Source organism: Camelus dromedarius, chromosome 9 (assembly GCF_036321535.1).
Source record: "Camelus dromedarius isolate mCamDro1 chromosome 9, mCamDro1.pat, whole genome shotgun sequence".
Classification (NCBI taxonomy): domain Eukaryota; kingdom Metazoa; phylum Chordata; class Mammalia; order Artiodactyla; family Camelidae; genus Camelus; species Camelus dromedarius.
The window spans coordinates 71,580,091-71,596,023 of record NC_087444.1 but is presented as its reverse complement, the minus strand read 5'-3'; the positions used below and the strand labels follow the sequence as shown (position 1 = coordinate 71,596,023).

The 15,933-nt window shown below is 53.5% G+C and overlaps 1 protein-coding gene across 1 annotated transcript; it reads left to right on the top strand.

Annotated features, from left to right (window-relative positions):
* The first annotated feature begins 374 nt into the window (after positions 1-374).
* On the top strand, positions 375-14,631 carry PPP1R13L (protein phosphatase 1 regulatory subunit 13 like). The gene is made up of 13 exons (XM_064489423.1): positions 375-540; positions 4,770-4,846; positions 4,937-5,079; positions 5,456-5,966; positions 6,082-6,180; positions 6,256-6,350; positions 6,657-7,131; positions 8,276-8,730; positions 10,894-11,025; positions 11,115-11,248; positions 11,351-11,517; positions 13,013-13,212; positions 14,045-14,631. Exons 2-13 carry the CDS (start codon positions 4,792-4,794, stop codon positions 14,081-14,083), a joined length of 2,505 nt encoding a protein of 834 aa, XP_064345493.1. The 5' UTR covers positions 375-540; positions 4,770-4,791; the 3' UTR covers positions 14,084-14,631.
* The last annotated feature ends 1,302 nt before the right edge of the window (positions 14,632-15,933 follow it).

The window sequence follows — 15,933 nt, the reverse complement described above, 5'->3', positions numbered from 1 at the left end:
AGTTCCAAACTGCACTTTTTACCGACGGGGAGATCGGGGCTCAGAGACTCGAGGGTACACTGATTTCTAGCATCCCCCGCCTTGGGGGTCGAGGGATGTGGGTCTCCCCCAGATTATGTAACCTTCTACCTCTTTGGTGGCATCCAGATCTTCATTCAAGAAGGGGGAAACTCAGCCTGAAGGGGTGCGGCAGGGACTCAGGGGTCCATCTCCTGCAGCCACAGCGAGTAGGAGTCTGGACTCTATTTAAGTAGTCAGGTCGCCCTCTGCCTTTGGGCCTCACCTTTCCTGTCTGTGAAATGGACTTTGGGTGACTACTCCAAATGTTAGTCTCCGTCTACGTCCTTCCCCTCTGGGACTACAAGTCCCAAGGTGCACGAGGCGACCCTGTCTCCCCCTTCCCTCCGGGACCCACCTCCCTCCTGTCGGAGTCACGTCGTCTAACCTGTTCCCGGCGCCTGCCCCGCCCCGTCCTCCGCTCCCCGCAGCCGGAGCTGGAGCCGGAGGAAGCCCCCCGGTACCAAGACCTGCCCCGGATCCGTGAGTTACACCCTCCTCCCCGGGTTCAGCGGCTCTGAAGGAGCCCAACACTCTCGTCTCTGGGAGGACTGGGAGGAGACTCGGACGCCGGGTCCCAGGGCAGAATTGGGGGTGCGCAGACGCCAGGGACGTTAGAAGGATGAAACTGCAATGCCTGATTTACTGGCCATAAGGAAAAGGGGGCTCAGGTGCCTGAGTTCTTGGAGTAGAGGGTTCGGATGCCTTGGTCTCGAGGAGACGTTTGGAGCTGGGGCTCCTGAGTCCCTCGAACTAGAGGCTCTTGGAAGCCTGAGTCCTGGAGTAGAATTGGGGTAGCGAATCTTTTGGGCAGAAATGGGAAGCTCGGATTGCTGGGGCTCTGGAATGGGCGGCCATCCCTGCCGCCCTTCAGCTGCCTTCTCGACCGAATCTCTAGATCTCCGAGCAGAATTAGGGGTGGAGTGGGAATAGTGGAACCCGGGTTCCTAAAATGAAGCAGAACAAACACCCGGGGTCCCTCTGGAGGCTGTGTCCAGAGTTCCCCCCACTGTCTGGCTCCAAGGTGGGGGCCGAGGGTAGGGGAAGCAGGGCAGGTCTCCAAACTCCTCTGTGCCGCTGTGCGATCCCCAACATGTCATTAACCGGGGTGTCAGACCTGCCTAACCAGAGGAAGGACCTCCGCCCCAGGGCGCCCCCTGGCGGGGGCGGGGGGCCTCCTATTGCCTCATAAAGGTGGGAAATATCTGGGGTTTGCAAAATGTGTTTTAGAACCCAGGGCAGAATTCCAGAAGGTGGGGTTTGATTCTGGAAGGCTTGTGTGGCTGGGCACTATACAGTCATTACCTACGGAAGATGGGGGTAAACTGAGGCTTAGAGGGCACCTGGGCAGCAGAATTGTGAGTCAGGTATTTGGCCTCCCCCTTCCTCAGCCGCTGTCTGGGGGACGGGATTCCATCCTCTCCAACTGGATTATCTGACTAACTTCTCTCCTAGGGCTCCTGGCCCTGACCCTGAGGTGAGAAATGTCACCTCCACCCCCATCTGTCTGACCTGAGGTAGTGTGGGAGATAAGGGAGGATAGAGGCTAATTCTGGAGGTGTGTGTCTGTCCTTGAAGCTGTGGGAGGGCAGGGCCCTGTCTCTCCCTTCCCTCCACCCCCATGCGTCATGTGAGGGGATTAAACAAGGGGGTAGGGGAGGCAGGGGGTTCCCAGGAGAGAGAAAGAACTTCCTAATGTCTGGGCTTGAAGGGCATTTGGTGATAGCCTGAGACGAAATTAAAAATAATAACCGTGGCTGCCAAGACAGAGCTCACAGCATGCCAGGTTCAGGGCTGGCAGGTAGACTGATGGTTCCCATTGTCCACAGAAGTTTCAGGCAACAACCCAAGGGTCTCACTTCCAATAAGGTTTCCTGACCCCACCCCGAGGAATGACTTCTCCCTCGTCCAGTGGGGAAACTGAGGTTGGAGTGTGGGCACAGCCCACACACTAGGATTTTGCCACCTTCTGTCTGGAATGTTCCAGGGCTACCCAGGCCCTGGAATGGGCCAGAACTGGGGATGACCCGAACTCAGGAAAGCACAGGGAGAATTTAGGGCTCTGAGATGCAAGGGCTGAAGTCAAGATTCCAGGGGTCAAAGCTCAGTGCTTTTAGAATCTCAGATTTAAAAGAGCCCTTTTGGAGGAAAAAAATTACTTTGGGTCTTCAGCCCTCAGTCTGTGCCAGGCTCTGAATTATCTTAATGAATAGCCAAGGAAGGCTGGGAATTAGGAAACCTCTACATCTGAACTTCACTTTGTGTCCTGCACTGTTCTAAATACTATACATAAATTCTATCATTCACACCTCACACTTCTTTGAGGTGAAGGTATTAATTCCCCCATTATATACACGAGGAAGCCGAGGCACAGAGAAGCTGCATAACTGGCCCAAGGTGGAGGTTTAAAGAAGGGAGGGGACCTAGCCCATTTCACAGAGGGGGAAAGCTGAGTCCCAGAGAGAGTGGGGCCTCTCCCAGCATCAGTGTGTTGACAGAGCTGGAAGATTCCAACCCGGGTATTCCCAGCCCAGCCTGGCTCTCTGACCCGATTCCCACTGAGGATGGTTCCCCCAGGAAGCCCGCCCTTTCCCCTCCCCTCCTACCCCCCGGATTCTTAACCCTAAAGAACCTGGCTGGGGTGCAGAAGATGCTGGGAAGGAGACCTAAGGGCGGAGGGTGGGGGAGCCTGGCGGAGAGGACCTGGGGGTGGAGGACAGGGGCCTGGAGCAGAGGCGCGGCCCGCGCCACCGTCGCGCCCCACCCGGCCCCCGCTCCCCTGCCGCGGGAGGTGCGGCACCTGCCCAGGCCCGCCGCGCATTCCCAGGGTCTGAGCTCAGGCGCTGTCGGCCCCCCCGGCGGGGGTCGGGCGGTGACCTGGAGCGCCCTCTGGTGTCTCCGACACCCCCTTCGCCCGCATCGGCTCCCGGACGGCCCCACGCCCAGCCTTGGCATTTCCTTAGACCAAGAGGATGTCAGCGTGGGATCTGAGAGTCTTTGAATTTGGGAATAATGAAATCCCCAAAAGAACCAGTCCCTGCCAGAATGCTGGCACTGGAGATAGCATAGATGGTTCATTTTAATATTTAACAAACCCAGAGTGTTTCCTGTGTATCTCATAGATTCTAAAAGACATAAGTTTTGATTCCTGTAATCTCTACTTTTTGAGGCCTCAATTCTTAGAATCTTTATTCCTCTCCACCTTCTGGCCAGTTGGATCCTCATAACAGTCCTCTGAGGTGGACTGCTATTTATCCTCATTTTACAGATCAGGAGACTGAGGCACTCTTGTCAAGTGGGACAGTGGTACCACCTGATTTGAACCCTGGAAGTCTGACTCCTTAATTGTGCTTTTAGCAACTCCACTGTACCAAACATTCATCTAGACTTTTAAGACATTGGACTCTTGGTATAGGTAGAACTCGGAGCAGGAAGACAGAGAAATCCAGACTAGCCAAAGTAGAGAATTCTAGAATGTTCCAAAAGGTAGAATCTTGGTCTCAGAACTTTTAAACAATAGCCTTTCAGGCTGGCAGTTTTAGGTTCTGTAGAAATTTAATTACGATCTCAAGGTGTTTATAATTTAAGAATCTAGACCTCTGAGAGATTGAGGAGGCTTCTCAGAATAGCTGATTTGACTCCTCCTTTCACTGTTGGGGAAACTGAGGCCCAAGGAATGAAGGGGCCTTGTAGCCCAAGGTTACACACTCCCAACACACCCAAATGAGCCACCAGCCCCAACAGGTTCTGTTCCGAGGCTTCCCAGACAGAGGCCAGAATCAGCACGCCCCAGCCCGCCCTGCTGCCCACGCCTCACCCTAAGTCAAATCTGAGCAGTCGGTTGGTGCACTGGGGAGGTGGCAGGGCTGGCAGGCGTGGCGGCTACCATGGAGATGGGGATGGTGCTGGCTTGACTGGTTCCCAGTGGCCTGGCTCCTTCTCACTGGGCTGGTGACCACAGTGGCCCAGCCTTCCCTGGCCTCCTCCCTGTTCTTCCTGTTAATGCTGGGTCCATGTGAACCAGGTCTCCTCTGGGGAGAGGAAGCTGAGTGGTCCACGTCCTCTGGAGCCCCTCCAGTCTGGTGGAGATGATCGAGAATGAAAAGTTAGGTCCAGGTGTAAAAGTCAGTATGGGGACTTCTTGCATGGTGACCCTGAACAAATATTTTTGAGCCCCCACTTTCTTGCTTGCTATGGAGGTTTTGATCATGGAAGAAGAGCACTTGGCACAATTCTAGGGGGCAGTGTCCCCTCAATAAATGGTTATTGTTTTATTTCATTATACCCTTAAGCAACTAGCACAGGCCCTGGCATATAATAGGCAGCACAGTCATTATTTTTTAAAAGATCCCCAGTCTTTGGCAGTGTCACCTGGTCCCTAGTGAGCATCCAGTAATTGATATTATTATTGCAACAGCTGTTCACTATAATGCCTGGCACATAGTTAGGTGATCAGTGGATAATTGTTGAAGGAGTGATCAAGTCTTCTTAGGGCTGAGATAGCGAGGACAAGGAGCCCAGTAGACTGAACCGTCCTTAGCCTTCTAGGAGGGCTTTGCAGGAGTTGACATTTCCCAGCCAGGGAAGTGGAGGCGCATAGCGCTTCCAGTGGAAGGAACTAGGAGAGTAAAGGCGCTGTCCCTCTCCTCGCTTCCCCTGGTTCCCTGCGGGTGGGCTCTGAGAAGGCTCTCCCCCCGCACCCCCAACCGCAGGCGCCCCGCTCCGGCCGGCACCATGGACAGCGAGGCTTTCCAGAGCTCGCGGGACCTTCTGGATCTGAATTTTCAGTGTGAGCTGGGGTAGGGGGCGGGCCCTCAGAGGGGAGAGGCTGGACCCTGCCCAGAGGTCTGGGTCCTTACCTCCACTCCTGCCCGCCCAGCTCTGGCCATGAAGCACATGGACCTGAAGCAGATGGAGCTGGACACAGCGGCGGCTAAGGTGGACGAACTGACCAAGCAGTTGGAATCGCTGTGGTCAGACTCCCCAACGCCTCCCGGCTCGCAGGCCGGAGCCCCCGCACGGGTGAGCCGGCTCGCTCTCGTCCCCACCCTGGCCCTCAAAGTCAGTATCTTTTCGCATGGAGTTCAGGCAAGCCTGTCCCATAGGGCTGTGCAGGTTGTGGGCTATTAAAGGGCACTTGATAGAGGGAACCAGTGGAAGTGGACATCGGTCAGGACTCTCGAAAGGAAAGGGGACTTTATTCTAAGCGGCGCAAAGGCACTCTGTGCTAACCCCAGCCCTGATTTCAGGGCTGTCTCCCCAACACCTTTCTCGTGGGCTCTCTGCCAGAATCTCCAGCTCCAACCCCCAGGGTTGATTTTCCATCATATCTATTGACTTCCTGCCAACCCTCTACCAACATCTACTTTGACCCCTCAATGTCCTGACCTTCCCACAGCTGTCCCGGTACAGTTCCAGCCCGGTCCCCGAGCCCTTAGGCAGCCGCGGGTCCCCCCGGAAGGCGACCACCGACAGCGCAGATACCCCGTTCGGACGCTCCGAGAGCGCCCCAGCTCTGCTCCCCTACAGCTCGCTGTCCGCTAAGGGCCGGCCGTCGTCCCCGCGCACCCCGCTCTACCTGCAGCCGGACACCTACGGCAGCCTGGACCGCGCGCCCTCGCCCAGGCCCCGCGCCTTCGATGGCGCAGGCAGCCCCCTCGGCCGTGCGCCTTCCCCGCGGCCGGGCTCGGGCCCCCTCCGCCAGCAGGGTCCCCCCACGCCCTTTGACTTCTTGGGTCGTGCCAGCTCCCCGCGCGGCAGCCCCTTGGCGGAGGGGCCCCAGGTCTTCTTCCCAGAGCGCGGGCCCTCGCCACGCCCCCCGACCGCAGCCTACGACGCGCCGGCGGCCTTTGGGAGCTCTCTACTGGGCGCGGGCGGCAGCGCCTTCGCCCCGCCTCTGCGCGCGCAAGGTGAGCCCGGGGGCCGAACTTGAGGGCGGGGAGCGGAGGTGGGGGGTCGAGGAGTGGGGGGAGTGCGGGCTAGCGTCTCCCTGCCCCCTCATCCTCATTGGCGACCTCTCCCTAGATGACCTTACGCTGCGCCGGCGGCCCCCCAAAGCCTGGAACGAGTCTGACCTGGACGTGGCGTACGAAAAGAAGTCCTCGCAGACAGCGAGCTATGAACGTGAGTAATGAGAGACCGGAGGAATCGGGGAGCCGGAGAGGAGTCCCCCAGACCCTAATGATTCCCGCCTCGCAGGCCTGGACGTCTTCGCGCGACCCTCTTCACCGGGCCTGCAGCTGTTACCCTGGAGAGAGAGCAGCCTGGATGGTGGACTGGGGGCCACCGGCAAGGTGAGGGGCCAGAGAAGCTTGGGGAGGGGGTGGTGGGTAAGGATGGGGTCAGGTCTAGTCTCCCCGTCCTGGCTGCGCCCGCAGTTTCTGCACCCTTCCCCTCGCTCTTCCTTTATCCTAGATTTCTGTCCCCCTCCCTGACCCTCTTTCTTTCCCTCTCTGTCTCCCTTCTCCTCCTTCTCTCCCTCCTCACTTTTTGCCCTTACCCACCACCTCCCGTCTTCCCCTCCCTTAGCATTCATTCTGTTACCCCTATCTTTCTCCCACCTGAGCCCCTTCTTCCTTCCTTCCCTCTTTCTCCCCCAGGACAACCTCACCAGCGCTACTTTGCCCCGCAATTACAAGGTCTCTCCTCTGGCCAACGACAGGCGTTCCGATGTAGGCAGCTATCGCCGATCTCTGGGCTCCGCGGCACCATCAGGGACTTTGCCCCGAAACTGGCAACCTGTCAGCCGCATCCCTATGCCTCCTTCCAGCCCCCAGCCCCGCAGTGCCCCCCGCCAGCGCCCCATCCCCCTCAGCATGATATTCAAGCTGCAGAATGCCTTCTGGGAGCACGGGGCCAGCAGGGCCATGCTCCCTGGCTCCCCCATCTTCTCCCGAGCTCCCCCGCCTAAGCTGCCTCCCCAGCCCCAGGCTCCTCCACAGGCCCAGCCCCAACCACAGCCGCAGCCGCCCCCACAGCCCCAGCCACAACTACAACCCCAGCCTCAACCCCAGCCTCAAGCCCCTGCCCCAGTCCCCCAACCCCCTCAACAGACTTGGCCCCCTATGAATGAAGGTGAGTCAGCAATGGGAGCCCCAGAGGGCTGGGTGAGGGGAGGACAAATGGCTGGGGGCCAGACCAACTGGGGGAGCCATCTCGGCCAAACACCTATTCCCAGACATAGTCCCTGCAGACAGTGAGGCCAGATGGGCTTGGGAATTTGCTCAGGAGCTAGGGATAGCACAGTGGTTAACCATGGACCCTGGGGTCAGACTGCCTGGCTCTATGCTGTGTGACCTTTAGTAAGTCACTTAACCTCTCTGGACCTCAATTTCCTTGAATGTAAAATGTGAACAATGATAGAACCTATCTGTATTCTGGGATATGGTACTAGATTATTTAATCCATATAAAGTCCTAAAATAGAGCCTGATGTATAGTAAGCCCTCAATAGCTATCATATTAGTGGGGTTTTTGTTTGTTTGTTTGTTTTTTGGTGTGAAACCAGCTCAGGGCTTGGATTTAAGCAGAGTAGATTTTGAGCACCTCTCCACCATTGACCTGCTGGTGACTCAGGATAAAATTAGCTAACCTATCTGAGCTTACATTTTCTCATCTGTGAAGAGATATTAATTATATTTACTAAGATTATGATGAGCATTCAATGAAATAACGTATAGAGAGCGATCACTATTATTTCTACCCGCTTTAGAAGCTCTACTAGAGAGGCATGAGACCATCAAGCTCCAGGATTCTAGCCCCAGCAGTTTTCTGCCTGAGTTGTTAGGGGAGGAAATTCTTAAGACTCTTAGAAAGTCAAGCTTATCATGACAGTAGGAGCAGAGATTCTGGAGTCCGATAGAACTGAGTTCAAATCCCAGCTGTGTGGCTTTAGGTAACTGACTTGCCCTCTCGGAGACTCAGTTTCCCCTTCTATGATGATGAGATAATGGCCATATATCCACCTCCCAAGTTAGTGGTGAGAATTCAATAAGACAAACACGTCAAGTACAAGGTGCATGCCAAGTACTTAATAAATTGGGGATGTCATAATTGTCTGTTATTCACAACCCAGGGAAGTATAGCCCAGAGACAGCAAGGAGCTACCCTGAGGTCACACAGCAAATCAAGTGCTGGTGGCAGGTCCTGGAAGTTGTGGGGAGGAAGTCTTGAGGGTCTCCCAGAGTCCCCTCCTCTGATTGTGCTCTTGTTCCTTCCAGGCCTCCCCAAACCTCCCCCTGAGTTAGAGCCTGAACCAGAACTGGAGGGGCTGCTGACACCAGTGCTGGAGGCTGGTGATTCAGACGAAGGTGCTGTCACTCGGCCCCTTAGTCCCACACGGCTGCAGCCAGCACTGCCACCCGAGGCACAGTCAGTGCCTGAGCTGGAGGAGGTGGCACGGGTGCTGGCTGAGATTCCACGGCCCCTCAAACGCAGGGGCTCCATGGAGCAGAGCCCTGCTGTAGCCCTGCCCCCCACCCACAAAAAGCAGTACCAGCAGATCATCAGCCGCCTCTTCCATCGTCATGGGGGGCCTGGGGGGCCTGAGCCGGAGCTGTCTCCCATCACTGAGGGATCTGAGGCCAGGGCAGGGCCCCCTGCTCCTGCCCCTCCGGCTCCCATACCTCCCCCACCCCCGCTCCAGAGCAGCCCACCAGAGCAGCCACAGAGCATGGTAAGTAACACAGGAGGAACTGGGGTTATATTAGTTATTATATGGAGGCATCCCTTCCCTTTTGGAACAGAACCTGGAAATTGCACATATCACAGCAAACAATCTACTGCATCCCACTGGCCAGGAACCCAGCTGCAAGGGAGGCTGGGAAATGTAGTTTTTAATCTAAGTGTACTAGTGTACAGAGGAAAGGGAGAACATGCATGGAGGGGCATCCAAAAGTCTTGACCACATTGAGACTTTCTTTGTTCCTCTCCAGTAACCTGTCCACATCCCCCCTTAGGAATCTTAGAGTCTTACAACCTGGAAATGACTTCATCTTGGCACAACAGTGGGTTTATTCTGGGATCTGAAAAGCCTGCCTGAATCAAGTCAGTCACCATTTCTCTCCCTAGTTGGCATAGTCTCTCATGTCCACCTTCTCTGGGGATCCGCTCTTTCCTTGTACACCTCAGCAAGCCTGTGCTGTGGCTAGAAATGGCCCACCAGCCCTGACTCAAAATAACTTCTCAGTTCAAGTCTGTTGATATCTTCTGACTCTAGTCAGAGCTTCTTCCTTTTACATTTTCAAAAACAAATCTCTGGTCTCTGAGGCTTTGGGTGTCATGGTTAAGTGCATCAGCAGTTGAGCTAATCAGGGGTACAACCCTGGCAAGACACTTAGCCCCTCAGGGTCTTGGTTTCCTCATCTGTAAAATGGGGATGAGACTAACCATAGGGTTACTCTAAGGATTAAATACATAATATAGTGCCTAGAATAGCATCTGGCACTTAACTGCTTACTATTATTGTTATCATTTGACCAGGAGATGCTCTCTTGCTGATCTTGGTCTGATTTCGGTATCTTGGCTGGGGGTGCGGGGTGTAGTCAAATGGAACAATCCTCATTGCTCAGTGTGGGTAGACGGAGGGAGGGGAATGAGAAGTGGGGGCCAGGTGGACCCCAAAATGCCTATTTCTGGGCCCTTCTGAGAGTGGAGCCAAGAAATATTGAGGCTCAGGATCTTGAAATCAAGAATGGGAGAATGACATCTTGAAACAGTCAAGCGGCCTCACTGTAGAATCCCTGATCACAGGGAAACTTGAAAATTCACAGAATTCAAGAATTAAATCCTGGCATCACTATCTCAGAACTGTGGAATTTCAGAATCCTTGAACACTGAAGGTTTGAACAGGATCTTAAATTGAAAAGTTAGTAACACAAACCCTGATTATTACTAATTCTTGAAGTCACCCAAATGAGAAATTAGACTCATCATTTGAACCATAAAATCACAGATTAGTGCACTAACATAATACAGAATTTTATTTCAAATGAATATTTTCCACTAGAAAGGAATAAACAAACATCATAGAAAGCTGGAGGAAATAAATACAAGTAGAAGAATAAGGCCAAAGTCACAGCACTAGAGAGAACCACGATTAGCATTTTGAGTATTTCCTTGCAATCTTTTGGAATGAAATTCTAACCATAAAATATTAAAGTTCTCACTCAGAATCTTGGGAATGCAGTGCCTTGGGTCTTCAGCAATTTGAAATGGCACAACTTAGCATTTCTGGACTCACAACATATTAGAAACTTGGAATAACTGAGTATCAGAGAATTTTGAAACCAGTGGCTCCTGGGATCTCCAAATTCCAGAATCTTGAAATCATTGACATCAAGGACCAGAATCACAAATGCTGCATGCTCAGAATAAATGGATTTTGTAGGAGGATACTTGAAAATCGAAAATAAGAAACCACAAGGAATAATACGATAAACATTCTAATTCCAAACATCCAGAATTAACACTTGGTAACACCTTGTCAGGTGTGCTTCATAGCTTTTTTTTTTTTATATATGTAAAAGAAATATCTGGCTCCCACAATCATCAATCCGATTGCCTCCCAGCTTCCTCTCTGGTCTCAGGGCCTGCGATTCCAAAATCACTCGATTCTCTAACTGTTGTAGGGAACCAGAGGCTGTAGAACTGAGATGCCCTCCTTCCCATGGTCCTCTGGACTCAGGCTCTGCACAGTCCTCAGTTTCAATCACACCCCTGTCTAGTTGGATGATCTGGGGCTGTTGCCGCCGAGTCCCTGAGCTTCTGGTTCCCACTCTGAGTAATGTATATGTTAGCGATCCTCTCAAGCCACTGAAGCCCCTGGCCCTGTTCCCAGGAGATGCGTTCGGTGCTGCGGAAGGCCGGCTCCCCGCGCAAGGTCCGCCGCGCGCGCCTCAACCCACTTGTGCTGCTGCTGGACGCCGCGCTGACCGGGGAGCTGGACGTGGTGCAGCAGGCGGTGAAGGAGGTGAGTGATGCTAGAGAGCAGGGCTGCCGGGGTGGAGGCGGGGGACGCCGGGTGGCAGCCGCCGGACTGAGCCTCCTGCTCCCTGGCAGATGAACGACCCGAGCCAGCCCAACGAGGAGGGCATCACTGCCCTGCACAACGCCATCTGCGGCGCCAACTACCCCATCGTGGATTTCCTCATCGCGGCGGGTGCCAACGTCAACTCGCCAGATAGCCACGGCTGGTGAGCCCTGACGGCGTGGCCGACGTGGGGCGGGGACGGCGCTGCGGGTCGGGATCCTTGCGGGCGACCGCGCGGCTTCTCACGCATGCCTCCCACGCCCAGGACACCGTTGCACTGCGCGGCGTCGTGCAACGACACGGCCATCTGCACGGCGCTGGTGCAGCACGGCGCTGCAATCTTCGCCACCACGCTCAGTGACGGCGCCACCGCCATCGAGAAGTGTGACCCTTACCGCGAGGGTTACGCAGACTGCGCCACTTACCTGGCAGGTGCGAGGCAGAGCTGCAGCGCCCCTTTGGGCGGGCTGGGCCACCTCTGGGGGAGGAGGGCGCGGGGACTGGGCCGCCCAGCTGGCAGGTGTTGGGCGGGGGGTGGGTGAGGAGGCTGCAGACTGCAGCTCCCTAGAGAGACCTAGGGGCTGTATCAACCAAGTGGCAGCATCACAGAGGAAGGGCCAGCGGAATGGACCACCTGCAGGGGTTGGGGACTGGCAGGTGCAAGAAGGGTGTGTGTGGGGGTAGCAGACGGTGCCACCTTCGAGGAAGAGGGGGACACGGACTGTGCCACGCAAGCTGGACACCTGTGGGAGGAGTGGTTTGTGGAGATTGGGCTGCTTTATCTGTTTCGCATCGGCGGGGGTGGGGAGTTGGACGTTCCAACTATACCATCCACCTGGCATAGGGCTGGGCATGTGGGCTGTGCCACCTGTGGGAGGTACAGTACCATACAGGTGACAGGTGAGCAGGCCATGGCTTTAGGGGAGGGGCTTGGGGACTCTTCCACTTGAAGGGAGACATGAGGCTGTGTCACATATCTCCAGGAGGTGGGGCACATCACCTAAACAGGTGATGGGAGGAACTAGGTAGACTGTACCATGGGGGCGTGCCTAGGGTCTGTGCTGCACACCCGGAGGCGCCAACTGTATCATAAGGCGAAGTTCGGAGCTTCACAGAGCTGGACCAAGGCAGGCTGTAGGACCTGGAGGTGGGGCAGTGTATTTGAGGGGGTGACCCTAGAGGGACTACGGGACAGTCTGCTGGGCTACAGCAGAAAGTGGGTGGGAGCCATGGGTCTGTGACACCTGCCTTATTCGTGGACAGTGGCAGATCCGGACTGGACCACTGGGGCGGGAAGCAAAAGTTCCACTGAAGAGGAGTAGGGCAGTGAGCTTTGGGGAGGGAGACTGTGATCACCTTTGTCACAGTGAGGTGGAGACTGACATATGAAGATTTTACTGTCCTACCTGCCAGGGACGTAGGGGAGTTCTGTGAGCTTGAAGCAGAGATAGGACAGCGCACGGGTGGGGGGGGGGGGCGAGGGAGGGGAGAGGAGAACACGCGAACTGAACCACTAAAGAGGGGGAGCGTGGTGGACTACCATCTGGAAAGGGGGCTAAATCCTTGATAGGAATTTAACCACTTAAGGGGGTAGGGGAGGTTCAGGTGGGCTATACTATCTGGAAAATTATTACATCCTCTCTGGAAATTTTATCTTTTATGGAGGGGGGATCAGTGTGATCGCTGACCCTGCCTCGGGGGTTGGTGGCCCATCTTGATTTACCCCAGTGTTTTAGAGACTGCTAGTACCTGCAGCTGACTCCAGCTCAGGCTCCCCTCTCCAGACAGGGGTACACAACTTTTCAAATGACTCATTCCCCCAGGTGGCGCCTGCCAAATCCCACGGTCTGTGCCAAAACCCTTATCCTTGAGTGTTTCCGGACCCCTTGGACTGGGCGCTTACGATCCCTGCTGTCTGATGTTTCAGACGTGGAGCAGAGCATGGGGCTGATGCACAACGGGGTGGTGTACGCCCTCTGGGACTACAGCGCCGAGTTCGGGGACGAGCTGTCCTTCCGCGAAGGCGAGTCGGTCACCGTGCTTCGGAGGGACGGACTGGAGGAGACCGACTGGTGGTGGGCCACGCTGCACGGCCAGGAGGGCTACGTGCCCCGTAACTACTTTGGGGTGAGCCCAGAAGAGATATCGTGCCTCCTGCTGGCTGTTTGAGGAAAAGGGTGATCCTACAGGAAGAAGAGGGGCAAGAGGGACAGTCTATTATATTGGGGAGGAGGGGAGGTCAGAAGAGTGCATTATTGGTCTTGGGGAGCTGAGGAAGAGCCCATTAAAATAACAAGGGCCCTTACTGGTGGTACTTCGTGGGGGGTACTCACCAGTACTGCCTTACTGGTTATTTGATGGGTTCATGCTCAATCAAATATTTTTAATATCCCGAATTATATTCATGGGGAGGTAAAGAAGAATGTACTTTATCCAAGGGGAGCCATGAAGAATCCCATTTGAGAGATGAGGCAGTTAAAGAATTGTTTATCATAGGCATGATGGTGAGGGTGCTTCTGTTACACTGCATTGGGCAGAGGGAGGAAGAATCCATTAATAAAATTACGGTAGAACTGAGGGAGATTCTATTAAGTTAGGGGAGGAGACCAGTAAGATCCCATTATATTCCTGGGGGAGAAGATTCCTTCAATTGGGGTAATAGGTGGAGGTGGGTCCTGATTAGACAGCCATAGTGGTAGGGGGTGGCCAGAGGGTTTTTTTTTTCTGGCCACTTGGGAAACTCAGAATATTCCATTTCGTCAAGGCTCCATCTGGTGCACGGAGCTGACAGGGGACTTGGGGACTCCCGTGTGGTTTGGGAGATGCTGAGTGAGTCTACTAGGAAGGGATGGAAGGATGGAGACACTCCAGGTGTTTGGGGGTGGATTCGGTGATTGTGTTATATTTGAGGGTGGAGTGAGGGGAGCTCCTGGTGTCTGAAGATCCTGTCTTCCCTCAGCTCTTCCCCAGGGTGAAGCCTCAGAGGAATAAGGTCTAGCTGGAGAAAAAGACGTTTCCAAGGGAGACAGGAAGAAGCAGCACTGCCTTCTCCAGACCTCCCCCTCCGTTACTGCTGCATCTCTCTGCGCCCCAAGCCCTTGCAGGGATGGGATCCTTGCCAATAGCTCTCTGCTTCCCTGGAAGCCCTGGGGAGAAGGAGAACCCCAGCCTTAAGTTTAGAAATCTGCCTTAGCTAATGGAGGTCATGGTGGGGCTGGGTATCATTGGGGGCAAGAGAGACCTCCACATTTGCCAAATCAGATCCCGTCCAAAGTGCCTCCTACTTCTACTGCCAAGGCCCCTACCCCCAAACCAAGCCAACCAGCCATCCTAGTGGAGCCTGGGATGGGTCACCTCTACTGGATTTCCCCAGGAGTCATCTCCGCTCCCATCTTTACCAGTAGCCTTTAGGGACCGGGTCAGGCACATTTGTCTCTACCAGCATCTCTGCCCCACTTCTCCCCAATCAAGTGCCTCCACACAGCGCTGGTTTTATAACAAAACAGGGAAGTTTTTCTTTATAAATAAAGGTAGTTTGCACAGAAATTGACTTCCTTCTCTTTGGATTCCGTTCTAACTTAATAAGTCCTCGCCATTGTTACTTTTTTTGGCAAACCAGTCTTCAAGTAGCTCCTTTAGAAAGGATTCCTGCCTGTAAATCCAATTCTTCCTCTTTCAAATACCCCTGCCTTTTTTTTTTTTTTTTTTTTGGTAGTGTCTTGATCTTTTTTCATGTTTTGGATTTTTCTTTTATGTTTCTTAGCATCTTAAGCTTCTTTATTTTATAGTATATGTCTGATAATTCTATCTGAAGTTTGGGGCCATCTGCTTCTGTAATTTGTTATATCTGCTGGTTCTCACTCATGGCTCATTGTTTCCTCACATGTGTTGAAATTATGGCTTGTGATATCATCTTCAAAAGGGCTTTATCTACTGGAAATCCATGTGGCCTTTTCGAGGGTATGACCTTGGAGAGTGATTTTCCTTGGCTTCTGCCTCTCTTCTTTCTTTCTTTCTTTTCTTTTTTTTGTCTTATTAAGGGGGGGGTAATTAGGTTTATTTATGTGTTTTTGAAATATTATTATCATTTTTTTAGTAGTTGGAAATGTATTTGTTTCTTAGGCTACTGTCACAAATGACTCCAAACTAGGAGGCTTAAAATAACACACATTAATTTTCTTACATTTTGGAAGATCAGAAGTTTGAAGTTAGTTTCACTGGACTGAAATCAAGGTGTTAGCAGGGCTGCACTCTACACCCGCTTCCCCCGCCCGCCCTGGGGCTGTAGGGAAGAATCAATTTCCTTGTCTTTTCCAGTTTCTAGAGCTGCATTCCTTGCATTCCTTGGCTCTGCTTCTTCCTCCAACTTCAAAGCCCACAGCTTGGCGTCTTGCTTCTGTGTTACATTGTCTCTGTTTCTGGCCTGCTGTCGAATCTCTCTCTTACTAGGACACTTGTGATTATATTTAGGGCACCCGGGTATCTCAAGAGCCTTAACTTCATCGCACCTGCAAATTCCCTTTTGCCATATGTAGAAGGAAAATAAAAATGGAGTCAGTATTGCTAAGAGAGCTCTCTCAAATGGAAATGGGAGGCCAGGCCACCCAGGAAGTGTGACTTATGCACATCCCAGCCTAGATGGAATCTGACCTTTTGACCACTTACTGTCTTAACATAGACATCCAGAACAACTGCCAAAAATGCAAGATACTTATTGGACCCTTACCCTAAAACTCATGACATTATCTATTTATGGGACACTTACCCTAAAATAACTCTTGATTGCCTAAGGACAAATATCCCCTGGCTTGCATCAGAGTCAATGAGGATTCTTGCTAGACATCTTTA